This window comes from Grammomys surdaster, unplaced genomic scaffold (assembly GCF_004785775.1).
Source record: "Grammomys surdaster isolate TR1022 unplaced genomic scaffold, NIH_TR_1.0 126048, whole genome shotgun sequence".
NCBI lineage: Eukaryota > Metazoa > Chordata > Mammalia > Rodentia > Muridae > Grammomys > Grammomys surdaster.
The window spans coordinates 922,133-937,658 of NW_021620860.1; the positions used below are offsets into that span (position 1 = coordinate 922,133).

The 15,526-nt window shown below is 51.8% G+C and overlaps 1 protein-coding gene across 1 annotated transcript; it reads right to left on the reverse strand.

The window, feature by feature from the left end:
• Positions 1-293: 293 nt before the first annotated feature.
• Rapgefl1 (Rap guanine nucleotide exchange factor like 1) lies at positions 294-14,182 on the reverse strand. Its single transcript, XM_028755163.1, has 15 exons — positions 13,663-14,182; positions 10,969-11,044; positions 9,663-9,798; positions 9,336-9,433; positions 5,962-6,074; positions 5,664-5,831; positions 4,607-4,704; positions 4,386-4,508; positions 2,610-2,788; positions 2,445-2,535; positions 1,968-2,018; positions 1,783-1,870; positions 1,376-1,440; positions 967-1,021; positions 294-734 (listed from the first exon to the last, which is right to left on the reverse strand). The coding sequence occupies exons 1-15, from the start codon at positions 14,180-14,182 to the stop codon at positions 610-612; spliced, it is 1,986 nt and encodes a 661-aa protein (XP_028610996.1). The 3' UTR covers positions 294-609.
• Between the last annotated feature and the right edge of the window lie 1,344 nt (positions 14,183-15,526).

Genomic DNA, 15,526 nt, shown 5'->3' on the forward strand with positions numbered 1-15,526 from the left:
TGGCCCACAGTCTTCCTATGTAGGACAGCGGGTGGGGTTGGGCAGGGAGTGATTGGAGACCTAGCCAACAAGGGTAGCACCAAACAGAAGGGATCCTCAAAACGCTTGTGACATTCTCCCTACATTATCAGATGCACTCCTGCACCCTAAAAGGGGACATGTACATCATATATATATCACACACACACACACACACACACACACACACACACACATCAGTGAAACAGTTGCCAGGGAGGAAGGAAGGCTTCCAGTGCCTCCCGTACCACAGCTGTGATCTGGGAGCGGGGGCTTCCTTCCTGCATGGGAAGTGGAGGCTAGAAACTCCATCTCTGGAACAGACTCCACTTGGAGAGCAGAGAGGTACTCGGTCCCTTGCCCAGACAGGCCAGACACCAGGAGAGTAGCTTGGGTGTGAAGGAGCAATGTAGGCCGACCTCAGCAGGATGACAGGCTTCTGTGCCCCGGTAGGCCAACCCAACTCCTCCTTGTAGGATAGGAAGTGGCTCCAGGGAGAAGGTGTCCAATGCAGGTTGTTGAGGGCATCGTACAAAGTGCTTGAGTGCCAGGTGCCAAGGACTGAGGTGGGGGCAGCCGGGCCCTCCACTCTCACTGACTATTAGCCTCCAGCTTGTAGGAGAGCTCAAAGAGGTGGTTCTGATTGTCGATGACCTGGAACTGGCGTACATACGCCTTGGTCTGCAGGTGATGCGGGGAGGCCTCCATGTCTAGGCCTGGGGTGCAGGGAGGGAGAGGTGGTCAGACTCCCCTCCTCCCTTTATCCCCTACGTGCATGCCAGGCAGGGCAGGGCAAAGGGGTGTGAATGGGGACAGGCATTGGCAGGAAGCCTAAGGCCAGAATGGAGAACTGGCCAGTCTAAGGAAATACACAGTTGAGCATGGTGCTCTCCCATCCCTCCTCCGCCACGGTCCTACTGGGAAGCTCACTGAGCCCAGGGTACTCACAGAGGGGCCGGCTCCGGTATTTTCGGATTGTCCTCACTTTCTCCGCCACAGAATGCTGGGAGATGACAAGGAATTAGCCGTGAAAAGGGCGCAGACCTAGGCTTCCCCCTCTTTACCCCTACTGAGTTAGTCCCACTATCTTCAGTCTCCACTGATGGGGCCTCTGAAGGGACAAAGGACTGGTAATAGCAAGGTGCCAAGAGAGGGAGGTTGAATTACCCCCAAGCTGCCTGTCAGCTTTGCCTCTTGTGGGTGGGTTGCCACAGTGATGCCACCAGGGAGACAGGCTGGAGTCTGTTAGGCAAGCTGGGCAGCAGAGAGGAAGGCTGCTATCTGGGGGAAGTGACAGGAGGGAGGGGGAGGCAGCCCCTCACTCACACACGGGACAGGGGTTGGCAGTTCCACTCACCAGCTTCTCAATGTTCACCAGACCATCCACGAGGGTCTTGCTCCCCTCATGCAGGAAGGTCAGGTCTAGAGAGCAGGAAGACAGCTAAATGTGAGGGCGGGGCAGGAAAGGGAACCCATCCCAGGCTCTATAATATGCGCATGCGCAGTCCCCAGGGACTTCTCCACAAGTGGGCGCCCACAGCAGAGTTGGGAAGGGACTAAGAGTATGGAGATGGTGCACTGGTGGCGCACGCCTTTAATCCCAGCACTTGGGAGGCAGAGGCAGGTGGATTTCTGAGTTCGAGGCCAGCCTGGTCTACAGAGTGAGTTCCAGGACAGCCAGGGCTACACAGAGAAACCCTGTCTCGAAAGAGTTTGGAGATGGGAGAAGGAAATGCAGGATAGGATAGCCTAGGAGGGACTGACCTTTGAGGATCAAGGGCACGAACGGAATCAGAGGAGGCTTCATTTTGGAGATGACTTCTCTGTAGCTTTTATGGTTCCGGCAGGGGTCCTAGCATTCCACAGAAGGTTCAGAGACAAATGGGCCTAGTGTACCCCCTTAAGACGGCTCCCACTCCCTCAGGGCTGAGGAAGGTAATTCCACTCACCGTCAAGCTCTCAAATTTCCGGAACAGGTTCTTGAATTTCCCTGGCAGCTTCTGCAGAGTTTGAAGGAAAGAAAAAAGATAGATAGGTCAGTGTAGAGCTTCCTGAATTTCATGGGAGCGTGTGAGTAGTCTTCCTCGGAGAGTTATAGACACATTTCCCAAGGGGAGGAGAAACTAGAAGGTGAGGACATAGACTCAGGGAGTTTGGAACTTCACACAGCACAGGAGTGCTCCCTCCACATGCTGGCTGAGACCTAGGCGAGGCTCAAAGCAAGGCCACTGGGGTGGGACTCTAGCTTTGTACTAACTTGCAAACGCATGGCCAAAGCAGAGGCCAGGAGAGGGCACCTGCTTCCCAGTGGCACAAAGATTCCCCACCGAGCAGCAGCATCAGGAGGCTGCACCGGAAAGAGAGCCCGAGATGCACAGATCCTGAGGTGGGACAACTGTGGGCAGAGAAGGGAGAGATCGCTTCACCTCCCAGGTGAGCCGCAGGCGGCTGACAGCAGCATTGTCCAGCCCCATGACCACAGCGTAGAAGGACAGCAGGTCCTGGTTCTGCTTGCAGCTGTGCGGGAGGGAGGCGGGGTTAGAGGTAACCCGGTAACTATGGCCTCCCCAGCCACCACCATCAGCGCTTACATGGCTGCGATCTTGATGAACTTCTTGAGCAGCTGTACACGCTTGCCTGGGGCCTCGCAGAGCAGCACCTCGGTGGCTACCCAGTGGGTGACCTCGCTGCAGCGCTGCAACAGCAACTCCAGGTTGGCTGTCTCTCGGCGGCCACGCTCCCCGTGGAACACGTAGTCCACGAACTCCAACTGCATCCGGGGCAGCAGAGGAGAGGCCAAGGCAACGGGATGTGGGTAGAAAGATGGCAGCACGGAGCACGTGGAGACGGAGAGATAGTGGTGAGCCGGCAGGGAGATAGAAAAATCGGGACAGGACAAGATGCAACAGGGGAAATGAATGTTAACACTATTCTCCACCTAGTGAGCACGTAGGCACCAGGCACTTGCTAGTCTTGTAGTCCCCCTTTGCTTGTTTCTTGTCTTTCTTTCCTTCCTTCCTTCCTTCCTTCCTTCCTTCCTTCCTTCCTTCCTTCCTTCCTTTTCTTAACAGATTTCACTTTAGGAGCTAAAGAGATGGCTCGGTGTATTGAGAGCACATACTGATCTTGTAGAGGATCCGAGTTCAATTCCCAGCACCCACACCAGGCACCTCCCACCTACCTGTTATTTCAGAGAATCTGACACCTATATGACCTTATATGACCTTATGTGTATATATACATACCATGTGTATGTATATATACACATACTCAGAAATAAATAAGAATAAAAGTAAAAATAAGATTCAGTTGTGGGGCGGGGGGGGACTGGAGATGTTGTTCAATGGTTAAACATGTCTCCTGATCTTCCAGGGAGCCTAAGTTCGGTTCCCGGCACCCATATCACACAGCTCACAACTATCTGGAACTCCAGCCCCAGAGGAATCTGATGTTTCTGGCCTCTGTGGGCACCTGCACTCACATGTGCGTGGATGCACTTGTGCGCGTGCATGTACAATTAAAAATAAATCTTAAAATACATTTGCCAGGGGTAGTGATGCACGCCTTAAATCCCAGCACTTAAGAGGTAGAGGCAGGTGGATTCCTGAGTTTGAGGCCAGCCTGGTCTACAGAGTGAGTTCCAGGATAGCCAGGGCTACATACTGAGAGCCTGTTTAAAAAACAACAACAATTAAGACTTATTTATTTATTTATTTATTTATTTATTTATTTATTTGTGTGTGTGTGTGTGGTCTGTATGTGTACATTTCTGCAGAGGCCAGTAGAGGGCACTAGAGCCCCTGAAGCTGGAATTACAGATGGTTGTGAACCACTGTATCTGGAGAAGGGAACTGGTCCTCTGAAACACCAGCACTCTTAACCTCTCAGCCAATTTTCCAGGCCTCGTATTTTTTTGTTTGTTGTTTTGAGCCGGGGTCTTATGTATCTCCGGCTGGCCTCCAACTCGTCATGTAGCCCAGGATAATCTGGATCCCTCTGCTTCCACTTCCCAAGTGCTGAGATGACAAGCATGCCCCACCACGGCTGGCCCATTTAGTGGTGAGGACCAAGTCCAGGGTTTTGGGTACAGTAGGCAAGCACTCTACCAATTGAACCACGTCCTTAGCTTAATAGTAATCATGTTTTACAAATCTTGACACGAATTCTGATTCAGGGTCTACATAAGCAGCACTTGGGCCCTGAAACACTCTGCTGAAGAGGCTCTCTACCATTTTCCCGGTTGAGGGGACAAAGGCCTATAAAGGTTGTGACTGCGCACTGCCCGTGTGTGTGCCGCTAGCTAGGACCGTCCATCTCCGCTGCAAAAGCAGACTCCAGGAGCAAGCACATTCCCTGCCCAGCCTCACCTCGTGTACGCATCGGAACAGCTCCCAGTGGAAAGCAGTCAGATGATTGGCCACATCTTCAGGCTCCACCCGGTGGATCTCTGTGTCTCCCGGGGAGACCTGGATCTCCTCAGGAAGGGGAACCTGGTGGCAGGTGGGGTGAGAGGAACTTGGCTCCCTGTGGGAAGGTGAGCGACTCAGCATCTCTCATTACCAGCAGACATAGGTAAAGGAATTCTTACTAGGGCCTCATAGCTGTCCCGAGTACAGGCAAATAGGTGGCTGTTGATGCCCAGCGTGGTGAAGACGCAGTCCTCCGTTGGCTGGAGGAGGACTTTCTCTGCAGAGGAACAGGCTGTTCAGCTTTGGCCACCCACGCCCTTCACATACCTGAGCCACCATCCCCCTTCCCACCCAGGGGCCCACAACACTACGCTGATATATCCCAGTCTGGCAGGATTGGCATCGTCACCAGTTGAGGTCATATTTATCTGAAATTTGTCAGATGATTTCCTTTGCCTTTTACTCCATATGTAGCTCAACTCTGACCCTTTCATCCCTGTGACACTGACAGGCTGGGGTACGTTTCCTTTATGGAAAATGAGGCTAAGACAATCGAACGTGACAGAGCATGCCTGAAGTCGTAGCACTGGAAAGCGGAGGCAGAAAAGCCTGCAAATTCCAGACCAGCCTGGGCTTACATACAAGATCTTGTCTTTCTTTTTTCTTTTCTTTCTTTTTTTTTTTTTGTGTGTTTTTTTCGAGACAGAGGGTTTCTCTGTGTAGCCCTGGCTGTCCTGGAACTCACTCTGTAGACCAGGCTGGCCTCGAACTCAGAAATCCACCTGCCTCTGCCTCCCAAGTGCTGGGATTAAAGGCATGCGCCACCACCGCCTGGTGATCTTGTCTTTCTTACACACACACACAGGAGCTATACTACATTGCTGGCTCTCTGTCTCTCCACAGGATTGAAGCCTCCCCTATGTCTTCAGTTTGAGAAATGGAGCATGTAAGACACTGGGGAGAGGTGTGTGTGTGTGAAGGACCCAGAACACAATCTCTAAGTAGGTATCAGGCAGCACCCTGGCCAGAACCCAAGGGTTCTGTACCAGTGTGTCCCAAATTCAAATGCGCATAGGAATCTCCTGGGAGGGGTGGTCCAAATGCAGATTCTAAGCCTGTAGGTTTGGGTTAGGGGCTCCTAGGTGATGTACTCACCAAGGCTGGACCCAGGACAACACTTTGAGCATCAAGGATCGAGACTTTAGTTTTACCCCTGCCTAGTGTGCTGACTCTCACCTCCAGAGGAAGCAACAGCTACGAGGATGAGGGCGTCCTCGCGCTCCGCAGGCTCCTCTGAGTACTGCAGCTTCTCTGTCACAGAGCCCAGAATGTCTTGCACTGATGCTGAGAGACGACTGCGTATGGTCACGTAAGAGTGGTCAGGCATGTAGACTCGGCAGAAGACTGATCAGAGACAGGAAAGACACCATGAAAGGGGCTTCGGAGACTCCACTGCTGGTGCACAATGCCCAGGGACTCAACCACCTCCCAGAGCCTCTCCGGAAGCTTTGCTCTTCCTAATGGCCATACTCACTCTCATCGGAGCCCCTGAATGCCACTCGGGTCTGCAGACAGGAATCTATCCGGCGGAAGTGTCGGAAGAGCGGCTTAACCTGCTTGCTGGGCGGCTGGCTCTCTTCTGGAATCCTGGCATGAACATTGCTGGGCATGAGCAAGCCCTGCCAGGCATATGGAGCACCAGGCAGAAACATTAAGCAGGATAATGACCAGCATAGGACAATTGTCCAAGTGACCCAAATCAAATGCCACCTCTCTCTTGAGGGCTCTTCTCTGGTCCACCCACCCATGGAGAAAGATCACTCTCTCGTCTCAAAAGCCGTAAAACAATGGAACAATATTGTGTTCACGTTGTCTTTTCTACCAGATTGACATCTCTTGAGGAATAGGATTAGTTTTTACAGCCCTTCCTCCTCCATGTCCTGCCACCCTCTCAGCACATGGTAGGTAGTAGGACCTCGGATGCCTGAATTCTGCTGACAAGGGCTTCACAGTCTGGGAAGGAGACAGACATGTGTGCAGCTACTTCTAACACCAGCTAGGAAGTGTTGGTGAGGTAACAAAGGTGCAGGAGGGTGATACTTGTGGGGGGAGGAAGGAAACTTCCTGAAAGGGAGAAATCGGAGATGTTTCCATAAAAGAGATGGCATTTGACCCGGGCCCTGAAGGATCATGGGAAGAAAAAGTAGGAATGCACCAAAGTTGCCAGAAACATAGATGAAAAGGGGAGCTAGAGAGATGGCTCAGCGTTTAAGAGCACCAGCCGCTCTTCCAGAGGACCGGGGTTCATCACCCACATGGCAGCTCATAACTGTCTGCAACTCCAGCTCCAGGGGATCCAACACACAAGCAGGCAAAACACCAATGCACATAAAATAAAAATAAATTAAAAAAAATAGGTGAAGAGGAAACATGAGAGGAGAAAGAGAAGATCAGGAGATGATGGGAAGGGAAGGGTGCTGACGCTAGGCTTGGAGGCATTAGGGAACATGGATGCTTTGGGAACAGGAAGGTGAAGGAATCATTTAGGAAAATCTGAAAGATATTTTTGGTGTCAGAAGGGAGAAAGAGGTGAGGCCAGAGGCTGAAGTCCTGAATGGGAGGTGACAACAGTCTAGGGGAGTTAATGAACCCTGTGGCAGCAGGAAAAGAGAAGAGAAAACCAAGAGGGGACTAGATGTACTTGTGTTCTGAAGCTATGGAGGTCAACTTTGGAGATTTTTGCCAAGTTTCTGTTTGTTTTGGTAATAGTGGGGATAAAATCTAGGACACCACATATATTGGACAAGCATCCCACCACTCAGCTATATTCCTATATAGTAAGCTGTATCCTTTACTATTTCTTTTTAATCTTGAGATTTGATCTCATTAAATTGTCCAAGCTGGCCTTGAACTGATAATTCTTCTACTACTTTAGCCTCCTACATACCTGGGGTCACAGGGGTACGCCACCATGCGCAGCCATCAACTGATACCTATTTTTAAGATTTGCTCATATTTTAAATGCGTATGGGTATTTTGCCTGCCTGTGCCCTGTGCTCCACATGCAAACCCTACACTTAGAGTGCATAAGAGGGCATCAGATCCTCTGGAACTAAAATTACAGATGGTTGTGAGCTGCCATGTGCTGGGAATCCAACCTGGGTCCTCTCGAAGAGCAATACGTGCTATTAACCATTGAGCCATCTCTGTCGCCCTGTTAACTAAGTTTTAAAGACAGCCATTAGATGTGTGTTCACACACACACACACACACACACACACACATACATTGTAAACTTAAGGTCAAATAAATCATTATCAAGAAGACAGTTTCACCAGGCAGTGATGGCACATTCCTTTAATCCCAGAACTGGGAAGGCAGAAGACAGGTGGATCTCTGTGAGTTCGAGGCCACCCTGGTCTACAGAATGAGTTCCAAGACAGTCAGGGCTACACAGAGAAGCCCTGTCTCAGAAACAAAACAAAACATAGCAAAACCTGTGCCAGGCATCATTGCACGAGCCTATAATCCGATTTTGGGAGGCAAATGTAAAAAGACTGGGGCACGTTTCAAGGACTCCATTTGAGAATAAGTAAACAAGTAAGAAGAGAAAAGAAAAGAAATAAAAGTTTTTCTAAGTTCTTTTTACTAAGTTTTTTTTGTTTTTTTTTTGTTTTTTTTTGTTTGTTTGTTTGGTTTTTTTTGTTTGTTTGTTTTTTTCGAGACAGGGTTTCTCTGTGTCGTCCTGGCTGTCCTGGAACTCACTCTGTAGACCAGGCTGGCCTCGAACTCAGAAATCCGCCTGCCTCTGCCTCCCAAGTGCTGAGATTAAAGGTGTGCGCCACCACCGCCCGGCTTTTATTAAGTTTTGTACTGCCTATACTCCAGCTTACTTATGCCTACATATAAATTTAGTGGAGGAATGGAGAGATGGCTCAGCGGTTAAGAGCACTGACTGCTCTTCCAGAGGTCCTGAGTTCAATTTCCAGCAACCACATGGTGGCTCACAGCCATCTGTGATGAGGTCTGATGCCCTCTTCTGATGTGTCTGAGGACAGTTACAGTATATTCACATAAATAAATAAATAAATAAATAAATAAATAAATAAATAAATAAATCTTTGGGGAAAAAAAGAAATTATAAACGTAGTGGAAATACTATGTAACTACTCCTGCAGATCTCTTCCCAGCTCCACAGTCAGTGACACCATGTTGATAGTATGGGGAGAACATTTACACCATGGGAATCAGAGCTATAAACGAGGGACTCTGCTCAGAAAGCACAGGTGGTTAAATACCTGCTGGAACACTACCAAATTAATAGGAAAAATGGACCAAAAACTAAAAAAGAATGGAGCTGGACCTGGTGACACAGGCCCACTTGGAACCCAGAGACAGGAGGATTTCTGCCAGTAGAAACCATCTTGGGCTACAGAGTGAGTTGGAGGTTAGCTTGAGCTATATAGTAAGTAAGACACACTGCCCAGCTCCCCCCTTCCCCCTCTAAAAAAAGATTGGATTAGAGACATCGTTCTGTGGTTTTATGTTACTCTCCAGTGAGGGAAGGGAGCTGAAAGAAAAACATATTGAAAGGTCAAAGGGGCCAAAGAAATGGCTCAGTGATTTAGAGCACTGACTGCTCTTGCAGAGGCCCCCATTTCTGTTTCCAGCACCCAAGTTGTAGCTTCCAGCCATCTATGACTTAAGTTCCTGGGGACCCAGTATCCTCTTCTGACCTTGTCACACCCATGCATGCAAGTGATGCACAGATATACATGCAGGCAAAGCAATAAAAATCAACAAATGTCGTAGAAAGCAAGCAAGCAAAGAAACAACTAATATGCTGAAGCCACAAGGCCAGAGGCAGGCCCTGTATTTGAGGAACTTGGGGGCCCCCTTTCCCCTCACTTCAGCTCCACTGTCTCCACCAGCTGGTGCAGCCTCAGTGTGTCCTCTCGGAGGTCTTGGTAAAGGGACTCATCCTTCATAATTAGTAGATACAGTTCCTAGGGAGAAGGCAAAGATGAGATGAGGGCAGATGTCTCATCCCAAGGACCACACTCTACAAGGGCTGAGGCAGGATCTCCGTGCCTTAAGCACTTGGAGAATCCCATAGAGCAAAGCCCCAGGGCGTGTTTTGCTTCCAGGTACCCAGCTTGAGGAATATGAGTCCTTCACAGGGGCCCCTTGCAGAGCTGAGAGCCAGCTCACCCACCTTTTCCCTCCCAGGCCCACCTTGATAATGTGGCCGGCCCCTTCTTCCTCTTGCAGGAGTCCTTGGTAGGTATCCAAGAAATGGAGGAGCAGAGCAAGACAGGCTTGCTTCCGGCCCAGCCCCTCTGGACCCTCCACATTCCTTGACTGAACAAAGCTGACGCCTGAGTTAAGTAAAAGTTCTGGATAGCCAAGGAAATTGGGAAAGACAAATTGTCCCCAAATATTCTGGGCTTGGGTACTAGGAGGAAAGAAGGTTTTCAGGCCCCGAAGCCAAGACTCTCACACATAGCAGCCACGAGTTTGCTCAGAATACAAATAATAATAGCTTCAATGTAAACACATTCAAGTTCTTGCCGATTAAAGAGGTTCGCTTAAGAATACTGCCAGCACCCAGCTAATCTCTGGCTAGCCCACAAACCTGACTTTACCTCTCAGTGAGACCTGATTTGTTTTTTTCCCAGAGAAATTAATGACTTTCTACCCAGGGGCTTGACATTAACAATTAGGTACTGAAATAATTCAATGAATCCAGGCATGGTGGTGCATTCCTGTAATCCCAGCATTCAGGAGGCAAAGGCAGAGGCAGGAAGACCACCACAAGTCAATGATAGCCTAGTCTACATAAGAAGTTCCAAGCTACTTAGGGTTATATAGTAAAACTTGTTTCTAAAAACAAAACAACTCAAGTAAAGAAAATGCTGTATGCTATCAAGAGACCCAGTAAATAGGCCAGCAGTAGCTCATTTGTAGCTGACCCTACTGAAGCACAGTCAGTACTTCAGTACCAATACTGATATCAGACCCTATGAGTGGAGCAAGGATCCCCCACCCCCACCCCAGACAGGGATTTCTCCATGTAGCCCTGGCTGTCCTGGAACTTGATCTGTAGACCAGGTTAATCCTCTGCCTCCAGAGTGCTGGGATTAAAAGCATGGGCCACTGCTGCCTCGAACTTCAGTGGGGACAGAGTCCCTCTTCCCCTTAGTAGAACAGCAACACCTTACATAATATGTTCATATAGTCGACACCTCAATTAGTACTGATGGCTCCCTACCTCGGAGCAGCTGGTCCCCTATGCTGTCTAGGTGTCTCAGAGCACTACCACACCTGCGGCAAGGCTGAGCCTCACAGCAGCCCAGAGCAGAGCGACTATTATCTCCATTTGACTGAGGAGCAAACTGAGGCTCCAGGTCACACAGCAGGTGAGCTAAAAGGCTGGGTGTGTCCTCTAAGGGAGAGTTTGGGCTGGGATGTAGTTTGTAAGAATAGAAGACATGGCTCCCTCCTGGTCTGTCCTTTCAGAAGCCCCAGAAAAGGATATTACTGCTGTAACTCTTGTAGAAACTTTTCTGTTGGCAGGAAGAGGGAATGGGTGAGGACAATGTCATCAAGGAGAATATCTGTGGAGATCAATGGGTGTCACAGAGGTCAGAAGCAGGCTCCCAGAACCTGTCTGCAATCCCTGAACCCTCATTTTTTTTTTTTTCTTTTTGCCTCTTTAGTAATCCTGGAGCCTCGGCCACCTGCCCCGTCATGCTCTACACATGCTCGCACACATGTGTGAAGGTTCTGGGCAGCCGCTGCGGGGGTGGGGCTGGCAGCTGCCAAGGCAGCTGGAGGGAGTGGGGGGGGGGCTATGAAGGCCATGCACACTTCTCTTCAGTGTGGGGGAAGTTGGTCAGATAATATACCATGCCTGAGATCTGCTCAGGAGAAAAAGGGAATCCACAGAAGGGACCCTCAACAGAGAATTAGCAAACAGAGGTTCCAGTCAGAGGGATGTAGAGGTGTGGGATGTGGGTCCATCCTCCCCTACCACTCCCTACCTCAGAGCTTTGAGTTTTGACAGGGCAGGTGGGGAACAACCCCACTAAAATCGGCAGAGGAGACAGGCAGCCATCTCTTTATCTCAGTCTTTAAATAGAAGTCCTATGTCCACTGGGTGCCCAGGGGTGGAAGGGTTAATGATGGAAAGGAGGGGAGGGGATCCTCTCACCACCCTTTTCCCTCCACACCTCTGTCTGGGCCTGGCTCAGCCAGTCAGCCAGGTACAAGGTCGCCCTGACTTGCCGCCAGCCCTGGGGTGGGGCAGGGCTGCTTGGCACCCACAGACAGGCAGGGCACAGGGAGGGAGCCAGGTGTCCTCACCAGGACAGGTTAGGGCCAGGTCCCCAGGCACTGCTCCAGGACAAAACCAAGGTTTCTGACAAGCCTTGCTCGTCATGCCCTGCTGCCAATGCCAGCCACGAAGCTGGAGGTAAGGAAGCAACACAAGATTGTCTACTTGAATTGATTTTGTTTCACAGATGAGAAACTGAGGCCCAGAGCTAGAAGGCACTTGCCCGGAGCCAGAAGTACCTAGAGTGCTTTGTTCTTTCCTTAGTACAGGGGCAAGCAGAGTGTCATTAGGGTAGAGCCCAGTGACCACAAGGGGCTGCCCAGACTTTGTGAGGAGCTCTGGCTAGGTGTGGAGAGCCTTCAATAAGCAGTTGTCTCCTCCCACACAGCATGGGCAGAAATCAAGTGGCTTGAGAACGGTGGCTTATATTAAAAATATTGGAGTGGCAGTTTAAACAGGTTTCCCAAACTAGTTACTCTGGAGATCTAGCCTGCCAAGCCAGATAATATGGGTGACAAATTGGGAGGCTTGACTCAGGAAAAACTGGACAATCTGTTGTCCAAACTGGACAGCCTTTTTTTTTCCCCTCTCTATACAACTACCCTGCTACATTCTGAAAGTCAGTCAGAAGGGCCCCCAGCCCTCACATCCAGCTCCAGGGCCTTGATATAAGGAGGCCTGACATCCTTCCTTGCATCTTTCTCTCACTAGAGTGTGAATATTAAAACCGGAGTACAGGACAAGGAACATGGGCAGAGTGGAGAGATGCTGATACGGGGGCTCCAGTTTGGCATCTGTTTCTTCCAAAGCAGGCTCCGGTCCAACGCACAGCCTCCCTGGGGAATGTGTCATAGAGACACAGGGTGTGTGGTGTAGGCGGGAAGTTATGGTTAAGAGAGCTGTGTGTGTCTGATATTTTTCTAATTAAATCCAAAAGGTGTCAGCTCCCCAGGGCAACCGCAGCCTGAGCCAAAAGAGAGGACCCCGACCTTCAGGACAAAACTGGAGTAGAGGGTGACACCCCACTCCTAAAGCCAGAGTGCCCTGCAGAGGAGGAAGGGTAGCACATGACACCCTTCTCTTTAAGGTCTAAAGCTTGGGTTCTCAATCCTAAGACCCTTCTGGCTTTAGTGGAGTGCCTAGTTGGATCTAAAGACCCTGATGTGTTCTACATCCATTCCAACTAGCAATCCATTCCTAAGTTCCTCAAAGGCCCTTTAATAGGGTGCTGGCATCCTTCTAGGGGTGAAATGGCATCATCTCAGGCTTCTCAGGGTGTGGTTAGTATTTTTTAAAAAGGCCCTCTGCCGAGGCATGACATAGGAAGGGTGGGAGCTATGGAGGCCCAAATCCTTCTGGATGCTGCAGTCCCCTGGTACCTTTAGAGACCTTCCTATTCACCCCCAAGGAGGACACTTTCCCTAAAGGCAGCCGAGTCCTGTGACTATCCACATGGCCCCACCAAGTGAGCCAGCTTGTGCTTCTACACAGCCAGGGACTCCTGTCAGCGTTTTTTTCAGGCCTCAGCTATGGTCTGGAGGGTGGCATATAACCTCAGCTTAAAAGCCTCCACCTTAGGGTGTCAGGCCCTAATTTGGGGGCATGGGAGGAGGTAGGCAGTATCAAGGGCTCATGGGAAGCTAGCTTAAATGTCCAGGGGAGAGGGAGGGTAGTTGAAGGAGAGATGGTTTCCCTTCTTCCCTGAGAATGGCGCTAATGTGGGGAGGAAGGTGGGTGGGCGCTACCGTGTCCCTTCCCCTATATTACTTCAGGGTTCCCCTCATCCTCTACACCAGCACTAAGGACAAGAAAAAAAAAACAGGGAGCACCCCCGCCCCGCGCCAACCCCTCACCCCCCATCCTGTGCTCTCTTCCTCTGGGATGGATGAGCAGGCTTACCTGAGGCGCTACTGTCCCTGGTGGTCCCTCCAGCCAGGCGCTCCAGAACCCGGTTCAGAAGATGCTCTGGCCGCTCGGGGGCGCCCAGGGGGGCCCAGGGTGGTGAAGCCAGGGGTTCGCCGGGGGATAGCTCATCTGAGGAGTATGAGGAAGGAGAGCGCAGGGGCACCCCAGATCCTATCGGCCCAGGCCCGGGAACCTCCTCTAGCTGCAGCCAACAGGGTCCCCCACAGCCCGGCTCCTCAGAGACCCCTAATGGTTCTCCCCCTTCCTCTTCAACCGGCGGCTCCAGCCCGGGCTCGGTTGGGGGCTCTCGGAGGAAAGCCGGGAGCAGCAGGCGAGACACGCTCTGACGCCGCTGCAGTGGCCGCAGTCCCCCGGCCGGACCGCCGCCCCCACCAGGGCCCCCACCCCCTCCAGGCCCTCCGCAGCAACCCGGACCCCCGCCGGGACCTCCAGCCACCGCTCGCCCCGCCAGCTGCGACGTCTGCTTCTTCAAAAATTTCTCCAGTGGCTTCATGCCCCCCCCCCGCCCCTCTCCTAGGGGCCGCCGGGGGACCCAGGTGTCCCAGGCGCGGGCGGGGGGAGGCGGGGACACGATGCTCAGAGCCGAGGGAGCAGAGCCGAGGGCCGTGCCAGGCGTCGGACTGAGAGCGAGAGGTGGCCGAGCCTCGCTGGCCAGAGTCCAGTGGCCAGTGGCCGGGGGAGGTGCCAGAGGGAAGAGGAGCTCGCTCTCAGCGGCCCCCCATGCTGGCTGCAGCCGAAGGGTTGGCAGGCTGAGGGGCTGGTGTCCCCGTCTCAGCGCTCCGGGGCCGAGCTGAGGCGACAGAGGCGGCGGGCGGAGCGCAAGGCTGAGGACGCGGCGGCGGCTGCGCTCCTGGCCCCTGGGAAGGTGGCAGAATTGAGACCGCGCCCCCTCCTCCAGTCCCCGCCCCTACTCTGCCTAGGCCCGCCCCCACTCGGCCGCGCGAGGCTTGAACTTGGGCGCTGGTGCTGACCGCGAGGAAAATTCGGATTTGGATTCTGAGAGTCGCAGAAGGGCAAAGGCGAGGGAGAGATCTACCAAGAAGAGGACTCCTGGCTCTCGATTACCCTGTCTCTTACTAGCATTTCAAATAAACAGGGCAGACGTTTGACCTTGGCACGCCTACCTGTGCACAGGTGAGGCTTATAAAGACAGCTGAACTCTTTGCATCGTTCCCACAATTTTATTTGGTCATTATCTTCCACCTGTTGAGAAGGGCTGGGACGGCGTCTTGAGTAAACTGCCACTGGCACTGCGGGCAGTACCCATATCCTTTTCTGATAGGGTATAGGGGGTGGTGCAGGGCCGCCCTCTAAGGCAGGTACCGGCAAGTAGGAAGGAGCCAGGCAGAGGCCAGCAGGTTGTGGCAGGTCTAAATGGGGTGAAAAGAGATAGCAGACTGCAAGAGACGACCAAAAGCACAAGGGCATCTTACCCCAGGTGGCAGCAAAAGGAAGCAAGACTGAAGAAATGTGTAAGTCCCCAAACTGCCAGCTATCGTCACCTAGCACATTTTTGTGTGTATAGCCATAGACTGGGAGAAATATTGCCCTTACTCCTGATGGCCACGCCAAAGCATTCTGTCCCCAAGGGTACACTGCACTAGGATGGGGCTGTAGAGACAGAACACATCCAGGCTTGATATACATGATGAGGGGGTGGCACCAGGTTCCTGGTGGGCTGGTGCTCCTTGGGTAAAGCCCCACCCGTTTCCCTGTTTACTGTGCATCAGCAAAGCATGGATGGACAGGAATGCTGGCTGGGAGTGGTGAAACTGACAGGGTGTGTACTACACTGTGTTGCTGTCTGTACAAACCCAGTTCCATGTGTGCTAGAGCA